This window comes from Pelodiscus sinensis, chromosome 17 (assembly GCF_052426305.1).
Source record: "Pelodiscus sinensis isolate ZL-2025 chromosome 17, ASM5242630v1, whole genome shotgun sequence".
Classification (NCBI taxonomy): Eukaryota; Metazoa; Chordata; order Testudines; family Trionychidae; genus Pelodiscus; species Pelodiscus sinensis.
The window spans coordinates 25731788-25749158 of NC_143068.1; the positions used below are offsets into that span (position 1 = coordinate 25731788).

General features: G+C 43.7%; 1 protein-coding gene across 1 annotated transcript in view; it reads right to left on the bottom strand.

Annotated features, from left to right (window-relative positions):
* Positions 1–17371, bottom strand: part of RIMS4 (regulating synaptic membrane exocytosis 4) — a 96804-nt gene that overhangs the window by 24100 nt on the left and 55333 nt on the right. Inside the window, exon 2 of the mRNA XM_075901260.2 lies at positions 9084–9225. Within this exon, the coding sequence (XP_075757375.1) occupies positions 9084–9225 (142 nt within the window). The remainder of the gene's footprint in view (positions 1–9083; positions 9226–17371) is intronic.

The window sequence follows — 17371 nt, forward strand, 5'->3', positions numbered from 1 at the left end:
TGGGGGATAGTCTGGATGCAGGCTGTTCAATGGAGGAAGGATCTATGTGGGGGAGTATGGATGCAGACGCTTGTTGGGGAGGGTTCCAGGTACAGAAGCAATGGGGCTCTGCAGGGACTTCCAGGGGACTGTGGTAGGAGCTCAGTGCTGGGGGAGTAAGAGGCAAGAGTCTGGGTGCATCTCGTTGGGGGTCAGTGGTCTGGGAGTCTGGATGTGGGGGCAAAGAAGGGTACTGGGGGTGAGGCGCATCGGGGGGAGTTTGAGTGCAGGGTGTTCAGCAGGGAGGGCTCCAGATGCAGGGTCTGTGGTTCAGTGGAGTGGGGTGGGGTTTGGGTACGGAGTAGGGATGTAATAGTGTAGTCCAGGGGTGGCCAATCTGTGGCTGAAGAGCCGCTTGTGTCTCTTCAGAAGTTAATATGCAGCTCCTTTTATAGGTACCAAATCCAGAGCTGGAGCTACAGCTGCCAACTTTCCACTGGGCTGGAAGTGCTCACTGTTCAACTTCTAGCTCTGCCCTAGGCGCTGTCCCCCTCCACCCGGCGCACAGTAGTGTAGGGTGGCGGCAGGCAATCGGTCCATGTGGGGAGCTGGTTTTTAAACTGACTCCCCTCGCAGGCCAGCTCCGCTTGGTACCCAACACTGCTGCCTCTGTATCAGAGGCAGCAGCAACAAAGAGTGGCAGAGAGCTCCTCAGAAGTGAGGCTAGAGCACACTGGCTGCTGGCCCCACCCCTGGGTACTATAGAGCAGTCAGCTAACCAATAAGAATTCATGAGGTTACTCAACCATTCAATTAACTGATACTTAACATCCCTAGTATAGGGGGCCTATTACCAGCAACAAGCGCCTTACAGTCCACTCAAACTTTACATGTGAAAGCCTTACTCAGAGATGCTACAACCTGTGCTTTGCATGAAGGGTTAGGATTCTGATATTTCTCATGGCCTGAAGGAGAATTTCTAAGGAACCAAGCATTTTAAAAGGCTCCTCCCTTGTTTTGTCTGTAGTATGAATATTAAACAGAATTCCTTCTGAAACAGCTTGTGTGCAGAGATACTGCAGGATCAGAAACTTATTTCTGACCCCTCCAGAGGGCCAGCAACTCTAACATGGTGATGACATTTATGCCAAGGATACTGCCAAGGATCAGAAACTTATTTCCTGAATAAACATTTTCCCCTCACTGCGTGAACGGTCAGTAACAAGTGAGTCGCCAGAATGGGACTACACTACAGAACACGTGCAGCGGATACCCTTTTAGAGCTTTCCTCCATAGCTTCCATTGTAACAGGTCACCCCTCAGTTTCTGTCTTCATACAGCACAGATAGCTATGCCTGCTTCCTTTTATCTGGGAAAAGGAGGTAAGTCTCCTCCAAAATTGAGGCTGTTACTTCATCACTTTAGTGAAGGTGTGGAAGATTTCAGAGGCTCCAGCATTCCACTTTCCATGAAACAGAAGTGTTCTGTGTAATAACTGGGCATCTCACAGATGCAGTTTAACTTCTGTATTTGAGGGGGCAGCTCAAGTCAGACCAAGGGGGCTACATGTCGGGGCACATTTTGTGCCTGCCTGAGGCTTGCAGTTTTGTTGGGGGCAATATCCCCTTGCTTTCCCCAAACTAGGCTCATGGTTCGGTGTAATAATCTAGCTCTTTAAGGCATCCCAGCATCTAGATTACTGGCCAACTGAGTATTTATCAGCTCAGCAGGATGCAGAATTTCATTGTACAAGTCTTAGTATTTAACCCAAACCATTTCATTTAATGTATTCACAGAATACAGTGATCATTATTAGTCAATTGTGTGCCTGAATTGCTAAAGCAGAACACTACTTCAGAACACGTCCAAATAGGCAGCATGGTTCCGGTTTCCTCCCTGGGAACCTTCACTTCATCTGTCTTATGATTTTCATAAAACCCATTACCAAGTAATGACGCTGCTCTGATTACGCATCTCTATTCAGATATACAACATTCTTTGTATGCATTCTAAGCCAGCTCTTCCACAAGCTCTGCTGATGCATTCCTAGCTCTGGTCCATGCCCCTCTCCTCCTCCTAAAACTACCGTAGTACTTTCTGCAGCAAATCCTTCTAGCACCATGAGGTACCAGCTAGTTTTCTGACACACATTGTTCTCTATTAGAATTGCAAGTTCCATCTGTTGCATGATTTTTGGCCATGTCAACAGTGTTCTTCAGTGAAACCTGCGCAAGAAAGGTCTCCCCCCAACATCTTTTAAGACAAGCTCCTTGTATCCTAGCAAAGACCACCACAAAGTAGTCTCAAATGTAGTGGATTCAAATCTTTTCCAACTGTATTATAAAATTACATCCACTAGGAAAATGAAATTTACCCATTCCTTGAGTGGTTATTCAGGACAGGTTTCCCTATAATTGTAGAACTGCAATATATAGCTTTCTGACCTGACAAAACAACAAAGGCAGGCAGGCAGGCAGGCGCACACACACCCCTACCTTTATGACTCACCAGCTGCAGAGGTTTATGGTCCTGTTTACTGAGCAAACAGGGATGCAGCTTTTTAAATAGAGTCAGAGCATCAGGGAGCCCTTGCCTGCTGGGACAGCTGTCCTACTCAAGAAGCATCCTTTGAAAATTTTTCCGTGTTGGACAACTGAGTAATGAAGGCAAGCACTGAATAACCATAGAGTCTTCTGGAAGAGTAGCCTCTGATACTTCCCTGTAAAGTTGTTCACTCCAGCAAAGGCCAGTGCCATTTCCTTTAAAGGTTATGTCCCCCGGTAATCCCTATGTGAAGACAGACATCTGGACTTCAGATCAGGGAGGGAGATTTAACCTTTTTCTCCATCAATGAAAAGGCAGTTCTGACAAAGTGAATCAGCATTCTCCCTCACCTCAACTTTTCCCTTTCCTGTGGTTTCTTTGTAGTAAATCAGTTGTGGACAGAAAGCAGTTGGAGTTGTCATTTGCTCAAATGAGTTTTGCTAGCATTGCTTGATAAATTTTGTTTTTTGGGGTTTTTTTTTTTTTTTTTTTACTGCAGCGTACCTACCACAATATTGTGCAATGCAAATTGGGATTTGTAAGAACAATTTAAAAAATTATCAGGTGGAGATGTACAATGGGGTTTGCGGGGTCCATGTAGCATTTTTAAGGGTCGTGTGCTCACATCACGATATTAGCCTCCGATATGGCTCAGGACCCTTTTACTCCAAGGATGGGAAAGTTAGAAATGTCGCAGAGCAGGTCCTTTTGATCACGGCCTCACGCGCGCATTGCCCATTCTGCCACACAAAAGCCCCTCACAGAAAATGTAGGCCGCTGACACACTCTGAGAAAGCGCACAATGCATCTTTCAGTGAACAGAATTTAACCTTGTAGGCATCATAGAACAGGGAGGTGAGCATGAAAAGATAGAGCACAGCTGCAACAGATACTTAAGACTCTCTTGACCGGTCCTTGAAGGTAGGGAGGTAGGCATAGGGAGATAAGACGCAACTGCCATGCACACTGTCCATGCCTGCACCCAGCACTGTCCACGGGGCCATCAGGCGGGCATCATGAAAAATCCTATAGGGCAATATTGCACATTACCTCATTACCAGCCTATCAGGCCCAGCTAGGGAACAGACCCTAATAAGGTACCGGATATCAGGTTATGTTATAAAAGACCCTCTACCCCTTTGTTCACTTGGAACCTCCTCGTTGAGGGCATGTGTCTTTTTTGGCCGGCTGAAGGATTGATCACCCTGAGGCTGCCTCCCCACCCTTCGAGTCAAAGATAGGGGTGCGCGAGTCCTGAGCATGTTCCGAGTTCTAGTGTCTCTTTACGTTGTTATCGTTGCTGGATTTGTAAGTATTGCTTAAATATATTAGTTATTGGTTTAGTTAATAGATGAATCGTGTTAATTTCACTGTGTAATTCTGTAGAGTGTAACTGAGTTCTATTAACCTCACTGTGTAAATTGTATAATCTTGTGTTGTGTAGTGGTGTTGTATTTAGGCCAAGTATAAGTGTTAGAAATAGAAATCTAGGCGTGGTTAACTTGTAAAGGTAGATTAATGACTAACTCCACCAGCTGCCTAAAATAACCATAGAGAGGCTGGCTGTGGACGGAGTTTTTATCATCATTATATTGGCTTTGTTTTTGTATTTTTTGCTTGCATGCTGCATTGCCTTAAGCAAATTAGAGATAGTGATTTAATATAATCAAATTATAATCACAAAGTTTGTAATCAGTTAAGTGCAGTTTTCCCCTCCTGTAAAAGCACTAGGCAATTGCTTGTTTTAAAATTCATTTAAAAATCACTTGATTTTTGATAAGAGAACCATTCTGTTTAATAAAAAAATCATTTGTTTCACCATCATCCAGTAGTTTTCACTGGGTAGTCGGCTTTAACCCCTGGGGGCTCCCATCACATCACCGAACCAAGTTGCAACAATAAAGAGAAGACATGGCAAATGACGAGGTGCCCTTGCTGCACATCTTGCTAATTTCCTCACATATTACACAGTCACTCCTCTGAGCCTTCACGAATCACCACATGCTGAGCTCCTACAAGATGAGAAAAATCACCTTTGCTGTGGCTAGAGTCTATAATGTGTGGTGCTTTGTAGGTCCCCTTGTTTTTTTGCTAACTACCACTGGGATGATTAGGTTGCAGGAAGCAATCAGCTGTTCCAGGGCTGCGTGTCCTCATGCGACATTTTCAAGATAAATGGCCAGCAGGAAGTTATGCAACAGTCCCCATTTGCCTCCTATATGTTGTATAGCCTTATTTTGTTCAGATGGAGCAAAACTCTGGCATAAGAGAGCTCAAGGAGAAGATAAGGCATGGAGGGACCAGGTTCAAATCAGAGTTTCTTTGCTCCTTGTTAAACTATCAGATGTTTATTTGTAAACTCCATAGAGAAGCCAAATTCTGATCTGTTTCCTCATGACACTGTATGCCGGGCACGTACCAAAAGAGGTAACTGTCCTTTCAGATAGGTTTCCAAATACCTATTTTTTAAAATTTATTTTTCAAGTTATTTCCAGGTGCTTATTGGCAACTGCACAGCTACATTGCTATAAAAAGACTAAAGTGAGGTTTTTCAAAGCAACCAAGAGTGCCATGCTAACATTACAGAGGTTCTGGGCAAGCACCTCATGCTCTTAGATGTAACAATGTTTTAACATAACCTAATTCTGAACTTTAGTAAAAACATGATATACAGTCTCTCATGACCACCTTATCAATAAGCTAGACAAATACAACATGAGGCTACTATAAGGTGGGTGCATAATTGGGTAGACAACCATTATCAGAGAGTAGTTATTAATGGTTCACAGTCATGCTGGAAGGGCATAACAAGTGGGGTTCTGCAGAGATCAATTTTGAGACCAGTTCTGTTCAATATCTTCATTAACGATTTATATATTGGCATAGAGAATACACTTATAAAATGCACAGAAGATAGCAAGCTAGGAGGGCTGCAAGTGCTTTGGAGGATAGGGTCATAATTCAAACTGATCTGGACAAAGTGGAGAAATGGTCTGAGATAAATAGGATAAAATTCGATAAGGACAAATGCAAAGTATTCATCTTAGGAAGGAACAATCAGTTGTACATACGCAAAATGGGAAGCGACTGTCTAGGAAGGAGTACGGCAGAAAGGGATCTAGGGGTTATAGTGGACCACAAGCTGAATGAGAGTCAGCAGTGTGATGCTGTTGCAAAAACAGCAAACATCATTCTGGAACAGGAGTGTTCTGAGCAAGGCACAAGAAACCTTCAAATCTACTCTGCACTGATTAGGCCTCAACTGGATTATTATATCCAGTTTGGGCACCATATTTCAGGAAAGATGTGGTGAAACTGGAGACGGTCCAGAGATGAGCAAGAAAAATGATTAAAGGTCTAGAAAACACAACCTAGGAGGGAAGATTGAGAAAATTGAGAGGAGACAATATAACAGCTTTCAAGTACCTAAAAGGCTGTTACAAGAAAAAGGGAGAAAAATTATTCTCCTTAACCTCTGGTGATAGGACAAGAAACAATGCGCTTAAATTGCAACATATGAGGGTTAGGTTGCACATTAGGAAAAAATTCCAGTGGTTAAACACTGGAATAAGTTGCCTAGGGAGGTTATGGGATCTCCATCATTAGAGATTTTGAAGAGCAGGTTAGACCAACATCTGTCAGGTATGATCTATGGTGCTTGGTCCTTCTGTGAATGCAGGGGACTGGACTTCATGACCCTCTCAAGGTCCCTTCCAGTTCTATGAGTATGATTTTTATAACCATATTCTTCAATAACTTTAAATGGACATCCTCTGGATTTCACACACACACTGATGTTCACACTTAATCCCCCCTATAAACTAGGTCATTCAGACTTTTGCATAAAGGAATATTTCACCATTGTAATTCTACTGGGTCTGAGATTAGATGGGTACAAGTCTTGTTCGTCACATATCCAGTTAATTCAGTATATGTGAAATGAGCACGTTAATCAGTCTCCATTTTTTTTTTTAAAGTGTGTACAACTCATTACTGGGAGCAGAGATTCTGTTATCTCCTTCAGGAAAAAGAAAACTCCTGAGCTTCACCTGAAGGCTGAAAGGGGCTTAGGATTACTGGGCTGTCATTAGAGATCTTCCAGGAGGTCTTCCTCTCAAAGAGGACTATAGAAAATATACTCTGTTTCCAAAGCAAGCACTTCTGGAGAATGAACCTGAAGCCCAGGCTCTCTCCTGGATATATTGATGTAGGGCTTGAAATATTGGTGCAATCTTATCTTGTTAAAAAAAATTGGTTTGTTAAAAGCCTTAGGCTAAGATTATTCCTGTCCTCATTATGTCTGTAGCAGTAAGAAACCAAGCACTTAAAAAAAAAAAAAAAAAAAAAAAAAAAAAACCCCTGCCAGTAATAATGTGGTCACATGAATCTCCTTTTCTCCTGCTGTAATTGTGTTAGGAGGGCTGCAAGAAAAGCAAAAATGGATTTGGTTTAACAGTCTAGATTTCCGTTTTTCAAAACAACTCCCCAAATGCTTCTCCTCCTTTGATAAGAACAAAAATCACTTCAAAAAAAAATTTCAGCATCCCCACATGTTTCTAGTGCATACAGCCCTATGGCTCTTCATGCTCTCAAACCTGTTTGCTAGGCACTTGTGCTTCTGATAGATAATTGCTGATACCTTAGGGGATTCTAAAGGAGTTCAATTAACTGAGCTGAGAAAAAAAGAATACAACAAACATTTATCACCGTTTTCAGGCATATGGGGAAGGCTGTCCTATGCCTGGCAGAGCCCTCCATAACATTCCAGCTTCTTATTTGGAAAATAGTGGTTATAACAGGAATTCTGTAACAACCTTAACACACACATGGGGGATGCACGAGAGGATTTATTTTTCGATGCCAAACTTATAGTTATGTGTTATTACCTTTGCAAGTGCAGCATACCATAGCACAATGGCTCTTACTGAGGTGCAATATTTTTGTTGGAAGAGGTTTGTTTCTCTACCTATGCCTGGCCATGGCTTTGTAACGATGCCATGACACTGCACGGCTGTCCCCAAAGGATTGTACAGCTTTCCCGAGAGACTGAACTTCATACATGGAAAAGAAAGAATCCTGCCCTGTAGGGAAAACAGATTCTCAGCCTGCACTGCCAAGGGACAGGGCTTAATCTCTAATCCTCTGAATTTTGGAGTGAAGCAGAACTCAGAGCAGTGGCAGGACTGTGCGAGTAGAGCAGGATATTTTTCTGAAGGCAAATCCTCAGACAGAGGAGATAAGCTACACCACAGCTTAGGAATGACATGATTTGTTTCCTCCGAGACAGCTCCTAATTATTATTTCTGCCCTGGATGCAGATCTGTGTAGCATTTCCACTGTTGTTCTTGTTGATATGTCAAAGGAAAGTTTGGTTTTGCCTTAAAATAATTAAAAAAAACAGTTAAAACTATGTGATGAGAAAAGTAGAGAAATCTTAGGTCTACACAGCCACCTGGGTTGTACGGGGATGAGTTCATTAGGAATGCCATGAATGGATGGACATATAGGACAGACAGAAGCCATAGTTGGTAGTTATTACTTGATAGTAATCCAGACTTCAGTAGCATATCTAAAATGGAACAAACTGGGTTTAGTTACACACTGTAAACCTGTCAAATCAGTTACTGCTCTTACATCCACATGCACAGAGTCTGATGTAACACAGCCCCCTTCTTCCTGCCAAAGAGTTTTCCCAAAAAGATTCCCTCAGATAGAAAGTGATCTCACCTCCACACGCTGCCTCAAAATTTCACAAAAACAAAATCAGAATTTCAAGCAATTTATCACCCCCAAATTTCTTCCTGCCTGTGTTATCTATGCTTTGAGAATTGTCATGTCAAAGAACCGCAAGGCCCAAATCCAACATATCACTGTTCTGCGGACCCAGAAAGCTTTCCAACCATATTGCCCAAATATGATAAAAGTCTGACACCAAAAGGTTAAAACTCTAAGGAGTGTAACATGTATTTCATTATTTACTAGAGATTATCTTGACAGATATATTCCTTCCATCCCTTGATGCAACCATTTCCCCTTCCCCAGGGATTTTGTGGGAGAAGACAGACAACAGAAATGGAACACATTATAAACATCAATACTCGTAATCTTTTTTACGATTACCACCCCCAAAGAGTTCTCTTTTAAAGGCAAGTCAGTAATGAGTAACAGAAATCAAACAGATATTTGATTTGTCCTTTTCATATGTGTTCATTTTTTTAAACTGTATCCTTTGGTATATATGGTTGTGACAATTTTCTTCCACTATTTGATCTGAGGAAGTGGGTCTGGCCCACAAAAGCTCATCATCTAATAAACCATCTTGTTTGTCCTGTATTTTGTTTCAGATATCCTTCTGATACGCTCATGAATCTGAATTGAAGAATATAAAACAGTAAAACTATTTGCAAATCTTGCAGGGAAATAACTGCTCTGTTCTGACTCTTAGAGGAACCTGGCAGTGCACTGACAACATGTGTAAGTCAGACAAATGTATCATGCAAGGAGAAGAAATAGGTGTAGGGAGATTGAACATCCAAAAAGTAGATATCCAGCTGACTTACTTTCCTTCCGATCCATAGCTATTCATACTGTCCTCAATGGATTCATGGCTGGCTTGACGGACTGTCCGACTTGGCATTTCGACAGCCAGACCAGTTTCTGTGCTCCGCTGGATAGCACCTTTGAGTCGCCGCCCATCTCCTTCTAAAAACAACAGAAATAACAAAGGCAGTCAGCTGTCATTCTGAGCACACATGGCAATATTGCAGAATAACAATCAAATAGAACCAAGGCAAGGCCTTTCAAGGAATCCAGAAGTTACCCTGAATTCATTCTTTTCATATTTTGTCACACCCATTCCTGTAGTTCTCACTTTTGCTCATAATGGGCCTGATGTTCAAACAAGCTAGATACCCCGTTGGAGATTCCAAATACAAATCTAACTGCTAGCCTAGTTCGAATATGCAAATCCAACAGAACATGTGCGTGTGCATGCACACACATGGACACTACACAGCCAAACTCTGGGTGCACTGGCTCAATTAGTATGCACACCTGTGCAATTATGAGAAGAGATAAGATAAATTGTGGACCTAACACTTTTGAAAATCTGCTCCACTGTTTCAAGTTGAGAGGAACATCAAGAAATCATAGTGCCAGGACAGCAACAGAAGGGGCAGTGCAATACAAGTAACACCATGAATGAGAGAACAATTGAAACACAAGTAACAAAGGACCATAAAAGCCTCTCCAAAATGGCTTCCCAAAACAGATCACTCAAAGGCTTTAAACCAGGGGTCTACAACCTTTCTGAAGTGGCGTGCCAAGATTTAACCCTCTTACCAGCCGTACGTTTCCGACCCCTGCTTCAAACAGTAGTAAAGCCCACAGCAAGGGATACTATGTTCAACACACCCTCACAACTCGAGTCTGGGGAATCAGAACTTGGTGTCACAGATTCTCTTTTCCTCTTGTGGTTAATCTTCAAAGGCTCTGAAATTAACAGCTGCTATTTGCGTCCTCTTTAGCAGTCTGTTTCTTGGAATGAATTATGTTATATAATGAATACCATTAACATTAATTGCTTTAGCTTCTGTTGGATAGCTAAGTTTCAACCTACATACAATACTTATCCTGAAATATCTATGTCGGCTGCAAGTTCTCTGAAGGAGTTGGGATTAGGGAATCATTTTAAAAGGTGTCTACCCATAAACCTGTCTAAGAATGTGCTGGGTGTTAACACTCAGGTGGTAGACAGCCACCAGACTGCTTTGGTGTTCCTACTAGGGATGTCAACGTGTAGTCGACTACACAATTAACTGATAAGCCTCGGCTTACTGGTTAATCTTGTCAACTACATGCACTCCTCCCCACCTTGCTGCCTCCAGTACAGAGGCAGCGAGGTTGTGGGGCTGCTGGGGGGACAGGACCTGGTGCCCGTGAGGAGCTGTCTTTAAGCAAGCAACCCATGAGCACTGGAACCTCCTCTCCTCGCACCACTCCCGCGATGCTGCCTCTGATAGAGAGGCAGCAGCACATAGGGTGAGGGAGACAGGCTGGAGCGGATACGCATGGGAAGCCAGTTTTCAAGCCAGCTCCCCAGACCTGCCTTTGTCTCCCCTAGCTGCCTCCTACAGAGCCGGTGGTAGGGGGAGTCGACATAAAAGCTGCACCAGTTCCCCCCAGCATGAGCTCCACAGTGCCACCTGCCCCCAGCTAGGGCTCTGCTCCCCCCCCTGCATTTACCCATGGAGGCATGACACACACTTAGGGAGGGAAGGGGTGCAAAGGAAGAGGGAACGCACGCACCGCCAACAGCCACTCTCCCTGCCTGCGGAGCCGATTTTGCCCGGTGGTGGTGCTAGGGTTGAGGCAGCAGCAGGAGGTGGTGGAGCAGGAGTTGCAGCCCAAGTAAGGTGGCAGCCCAGCCAGGGCTCCGCACTCCTCCACCTGCCTCTACCTATGGGAGCGCGAGATGCACTTGGGGAAGAAGCGTGCATTCCACCGACGGCTGCTTCCCTGCCCGTGCACCAGTAAAGGCCATGGTCCCTAGAGGGGCAGCCTCACTCTGGGGAGTGTGGGGGCGGGGGTAAAGGGGTGGATGAGGGCTTGGTGGAGTCATGGGGCAAGATGGTGTTGGCATGGGCTATAAGGAGTCAGAGGTTAAAAGGACAAAGGGCTGGGTTGGAGCTAGGCGAAACAGTAACATTTTATTTGCGTATTCCTTATTTGCATAATGAATATACAAATAAAATGTTGCCGGTCTGCCATTCACAAACCACGGGGGATACTGAGAGTTCTCAAACCATGGAAGATGATGTGGCCCTCACAGCTGTTTCAGAAGCTCTGAGAGTTCTGTCTATAACAGCTTGTTTAAAACACATGGAAAATTGTTATTCTTTCCAAGCTGGTTGGTCTGAGAATGGTTCTCTCTGACTCTGTGTGAATGGGAATTTTCCAGAAATTGCTTGCCTATCAGATGGGCCCTGCGTATGCTAGGTTTGAAATAACTGTTAGATTAGTACTAGGGAAGAGTCTCTTCCATTAACTTTGCTAAAAAACCTCCTTTCCCTGTAATACCTTGAGGTTTCCAACTGAGTAAACAGTCCCAAAGGCATTCTGTACCAGCTGCTACCACATGTACAGTACCGTATGCAGGCAGAAGTTGCATGTTTTGGTTAACGTTAAACACAATTTCTATTGTTTGTGTGCCCAGAGCAATGGGAGAGGCACTTCATATAAATCAGAAAGTCAAACAAACATTTTAAAAACTGCTACAGTATTCAACCCCCCTCCCCCCCCCCGGGCATAGATCTCAGTGAAAGAAAAGCCCGATGAGATGGCCTAGTCTAGTTTCAGCTACTGCAGGATTATTCCCAATGGTGTATTTTTTAGCGTTTTGTCCAGCCTTGTTATAAATGTCCACAGCCTAGAACACCCCTCCTTCACTGTAATGTTCTGCTTTGATAGTCTAATTTTCCCCTTAATTTCATTTTGTTCCCTTAAATTATACCCTTCCTACCATCCTCTACCTCTCCTTGCTATGCACACATCCTCAAAACTCACATCCTTCCTATCATTTAGTTGCATATTCAGTTCTTTCTTCACACACACACACCACCCAACCTGAGTCAATAATGCAATTTTCGCTGTTGATTGAAAAATGTTCAAGTGCTTAACAGCCTTCAAGATCACTTGATTTGCCCTCTCCCCCCATAATTAGACATGGTCAGGGAATGAAATATTCAGATTACCATATACCTGCAGTTACCAACAAGTAATATAGGCTGGTGGTGTGGGCAGGCATTTGGCACCCCAGGGCACCTGCCTGACACTGTTCACTGCCTTGTATCAGATTTTTCAGGCTCAAGGCTAAGCTTTGCCCTACAGCAGAAGAGGGCAATATACAAGGAGTGGAGCAGTTTAGAGGATGGGACACACTCCAGCACCATATTGGAGATTGTCTCTCACTTCCACCTGGCTCTGGATAGGTTCTACTGCAGCAGAACACACAGCCCTGCATCTGCTGGCATTGCAAGGTGCTTGCTATATCTCCTTGGCTGTCCAGTTAAAGGAATGATTCAGGAGCAGGGGAAAAGATGAAGAGAACAAAGGCAGTTTGCAGAGAACCGGGAGGGTCTGTAGGACCTGAGACCCATTTTGTCAGCCATTGTTGCCTTCACACTATTACCTAGGAGTCTTGAGGCCTTTTGCTACACTAACAATACTGCCCACAGGGACTGGACTAAAAAATCTTCAGAGTCCCTGATTGCATAAGCCAGAAAGACAGGAAGTTGTCTGTGCAGGAAGTTGGATCGTGGCTTGTTGCTGCTACAGATTCCACCAACCATAACCTGATTTGCTACTTCATCCCCAGTTCCTAACTTGGACCTTGCTCCTGCTCCTGCCCTCAGCCCCATTCTAGTGTTAATGAGCCCTGTTCCTTGGCTTCCAACTGCTCTGGCGCCAACCTCAGGCTCCAGCTCTTTGGCTTCCAACTCCACACATTGGCCCTTGACTTTGGCTCCTGTTTCCTATCTGACCCCAGCTCCAACTTTTGGCTCGGATACATGGCACTTGACTTCAGACATGCCAATTGCCTGTGGCTCTGCCTTGGTCACTGATGCCCCTCTCCAATAAACCTAGACAATTCGTACAACCCTACCCATCTCCCCAAAAGTAGGAATAGATCAACTGGACCTCTCTGTCCCCCTAGGAGGGCTGCCTAAAGAGTGGGTTACCCAACTCCAGGCAGATCACCAGGAATTGTGGGCAAAGTGACAACTAGAAGTGGAATACCCATCGTTACAGACACAAGTAGACTAGTTCCTTGCTAAAAATGCTGCACTTCAGACGCGGTTTTCAACATCACACCCTGAACAGGGTGGATTTCTGTGTCTGCTTTGCCTCTCAGCGTACTTCTGTAGGCCTTGTCATCAGTGTATGATCTTGGGAAAGATTGGACTGGGTGTACAGGAATGAGGCAGACCCACATACCTTCCTACAGGCATTCTTCAGGGTATTGGATACCCGCTCAAGAGAATTGCCTGTGAACAAACTATAGAAATGTAAAGCGGGAAGGGAGTTCAAGAGGTCATCTAGTCCAGCCATCTGTGCTAAGGCAGAGTTAAGGGTGCATTCCTTGATGCATCCCCAATCAGTGTGTGTCTAACCCAGTCGTTCTCAAGCTTTTGTAGTGGAGACCCCTCACTTCGCAAGCCTCCAAGTGAGACTCCGTCTAGAAGTTAAAAAACTCTTAAAAATTAAGGCTATTATAAATGCTGGAAGCAAAGTGGGTTTGTGATGGAGGCTGAAAGCTTAAGACCTCCAATTTGAGAACCACTGGAACCTTCTTTTGAAAGATCACCCAGGCTGGGGATTCCATAACTTCCAAGTAAATTGTCCTAGTGCTTAATTAACCATGTAAATTAGAAAGCTTCCACAACTACCCAACTGAAACCTCTCCTGCTACTAAGACAATTATTTCTCATCATACCTTTGGTGAGCAGGAGAACAAGTGATCACTGTCCTCTTTACAAGAAGTGTCACAAAACATTATGGAGAAACAGCATATTCTGCATGAGAAGGCGGAAGAGAAATAATTAAATAATAAATGTTTAGCACTTACGTTTTATCTTTACACATTCAAAGCTCTTCACAGTTACCCAGCAGTGAATCCTTCTAGTCAATAAAGGAGCAACCATCCTTCCTGAGCCAAAGTACTGTGCTCATAAGGTAGGAGTGTTAAAAGTTCCTTTGAAAGACCTGTAAAATGAGTGCAAGGTACCACTTGGATAGCAAAATAATTGGCCTTCATGTATTTGTTAATGATATCAGGAATGAGTCGTTTGGATTTTTCCTGCCATGTCTGTGGAAGATTTACTCTGCACCTTTTTCAATTAAGCAGTAAAGTTGTCAGTGCAACATACCACTAAAGAACAAATTCTGGTTTGGAAAAATGAGGTCTGTTGCCTGAGCACAGCATTCCTTGCTAAAAACGCTGCACTTCAAGCTGGTCAAGAACTTGCGTACTGAGCACTGTACCTCCCCAACAGTCCACCAATGGACGAGGGAGTGACAGTGGGCGCGTAGATAAAGCAGTGTGCAGATCAGCCGAAATTTCTGAGCATTCGCTCTCTTCAATGCATTTCCAGCTGTTAATGCCAATAAATATTAGCTCCTCTCAAGAAGACTGCAATGACATTGGCACTGCTAGCTACCTTTAGGAAATGCTTTTCTCTCTGTATTGGTAAGAAAAATTGTAGCTTCTCTGTCTATCCCTCCCCCTTCCCTCTATAAGCAGGGCCTGTCTTGCAAGGCTCACATTTTCTTGTGACTCAGTGCAAAGCACAGCTCTCCAAAGTTCCTGTCTCTATGCTACTGACAGGTTTCTCTGCGCACACAGGACACAGAGTCCTAAAAATCTGCTGAGAATTGTACCGCAGCTCATGCAAGGCCAAGATTATGTAATTATTGCAATGAGGCACAACTAGAACAGATGAGGGCTTCTTCATTTATTCAGCTGATCTTCCTGAGATCTCTGGTCCTCCTGTTTCCCTTTTATCCACCTGCCTCCTCTTCTCTTCTTACTTCTCCTCCCTTCCAACAGTTGCCTTGTTACCATCCTTCTCTCCTCCTGTTTCTCACTTTTACAAATTATCCGCTATGCTCATCACTTAGTTTCCTTCTGTGCCAGGAAAGTTCAACCAAAAGGGACCAAATATCAGAGAAATTAACAGTGTGGGTAAATCTGAATGGTGCTGTCCATACCTTTTAAATTTACTGACATCAGTTCAAGGTTGGGAGTAGAAATAGATTGAATTGAAAACTGATTAGCTTTGCTTCTAAGTTGATCCATTTCCCCAAAGCGCACAGTGTGTTAATATGCACAGTTTACGCAAAGGCAGCAGGAGAACACTATCCCACTGCACAACCTGCCCCCTGCAGAACACATTCATTAGATTTCTAACACTTTTGAGATCTGTGTTCACGTTTGGCTTTAGTTGCAAGTGGAAAATCAGTCATGGCCAGGTTCCCACATCTCATTTGTTCCCACGGAAAAACTATTTGACAAACAAACATTTCACCTTCTCTGACTAAGGCTACGTTTACACTAAGCAGCCCTGTTGCTAAAAGTCAGTGTGTGTGAATGTTGTTTGGTGCTTTTGCTAACCTCCACCCGCTGCTAGCAGCTTTCACTTTGTCATCCGAATTCTTCTGCTTTGGGGGAGGCTAAGAACCTATGAGCAACAAGTTTTGTCGATCAAGTGCAAGTGTAGACGTAGCCTAAGAGCGGTCTGAGGCTTAAGTGGCAGAGGGTGCTCCAGGTCAAAATTGAGGTGCATCAGCACATCTGAATCAGAGAAGTAAGACTGAGCTAGCAGAGTGTGTTGCAGGTCAGCACTAAGAGCACCACTGGAGCAAGATGGCCAGGCTGGCAGGACAAGACTGAGGTGCATTGGCAGAGCTGCAGACAGGAGTTTGCACAGAACCTGCCCACACTATTCTTAGCTCAAACAAGTACCAGAGGGGCAACAACGTTCGTCTGTATCTGCAAAAACGAGTTGTCTCACAGCACCTTAAAGGCTAACATTTATTTGGGCATAAGCTTTCATGGGCAAAGACCCACTACATCAAATGTCCAAATAAATCTGTTAGTCTTCAAAGTGCCCCAGGACTCCTCATTGTTTTAGCTCAAACAAGGCACAGTAAACTCCCTGGGCATTACATTCATTCAATTTTTTTTTTTTTTTTTTTAAGAAACAGAAAAATGCTGATGCATTTTTGCTCACTTCCATATTTAGCAGGTTTGCCTTTAGTTAATAAGAGGAGAGGGATTTGAGGCAGCCCTTGGGTGACTCTAGGCCAAGGGGAGCAGTGAACATCTCCGAAAGGAACCAAATTCCAGGGCAGACAGTGGGAGAAGAGAAGGTTCCTTGTGCACCACCATTGGCCTCTATAGACTAGACTGACAAATGCACAAATTGCAGCCGATACTGCAAATCTCAGCTCAAGAACTAACAAATGATTAAGCTGAATTGCTGGCCACCTCCTGCAGAAGAAGAGTCTTATTTTTTCAAAGGCTTCACTGAGAAAAGAACTTGAATGCCAGCTTCTCTGTTTATAAACGCTGCTGTTTAAATGGTTTTCTTTTCTGCTTATTCAGATGCTGAGCTGAATCCCCAGCAGACCATTTGCCAGGAGGTATTTCATTATGAATCCATTCTGAGATTAACAATCCCTTTGTTCAAATCCAAAAGCGAGGAAAAAAAAATCTCCCCAAAATGGCATGAATACCCAACACTTGTGACAACCTGCCATTCACACGGAATGCACAAGTCCATTTGTCTGTACAAGATGTACCAAAGAGGCCTTTAATGAGAATTTGGGGTATTTATTTGTGTTTGCAGCAAGTAATGTTCTGTTCAGAAGTCAACACTGGTCCTTAGGAAAAAATATTGTTGTTTTCGGATTGCAGTTTAACCAGCTGACCCCCATCGCCCCACACTTGGGAGAGCTGGAACTCTTGGCAATGATTTCACATGTCTACCTCCTAAAGGGCTGTGAATGACAAACACCTGATGAGAGGCTGCATTTTGCACTGTGCTCAGAAGCCAGGAGGGCTAAAAATCGACCATCATCTCTGCTTATATAACCCACTTGAAGCAATAGAAAATGGCAGAGGATACATAGGGGCACTATTTTGCCATTTCTCTTCAGTCCTCATGTCCTGGGTTCAGCCACAAACTGACACAATTTCTTGAAAACTTTAAATGAAATCTTGGTATAGGACAGAAAAAATATTTTGAGTCTTTATTATTTAAATCTCCTCAAATGAAATGCATTGGCA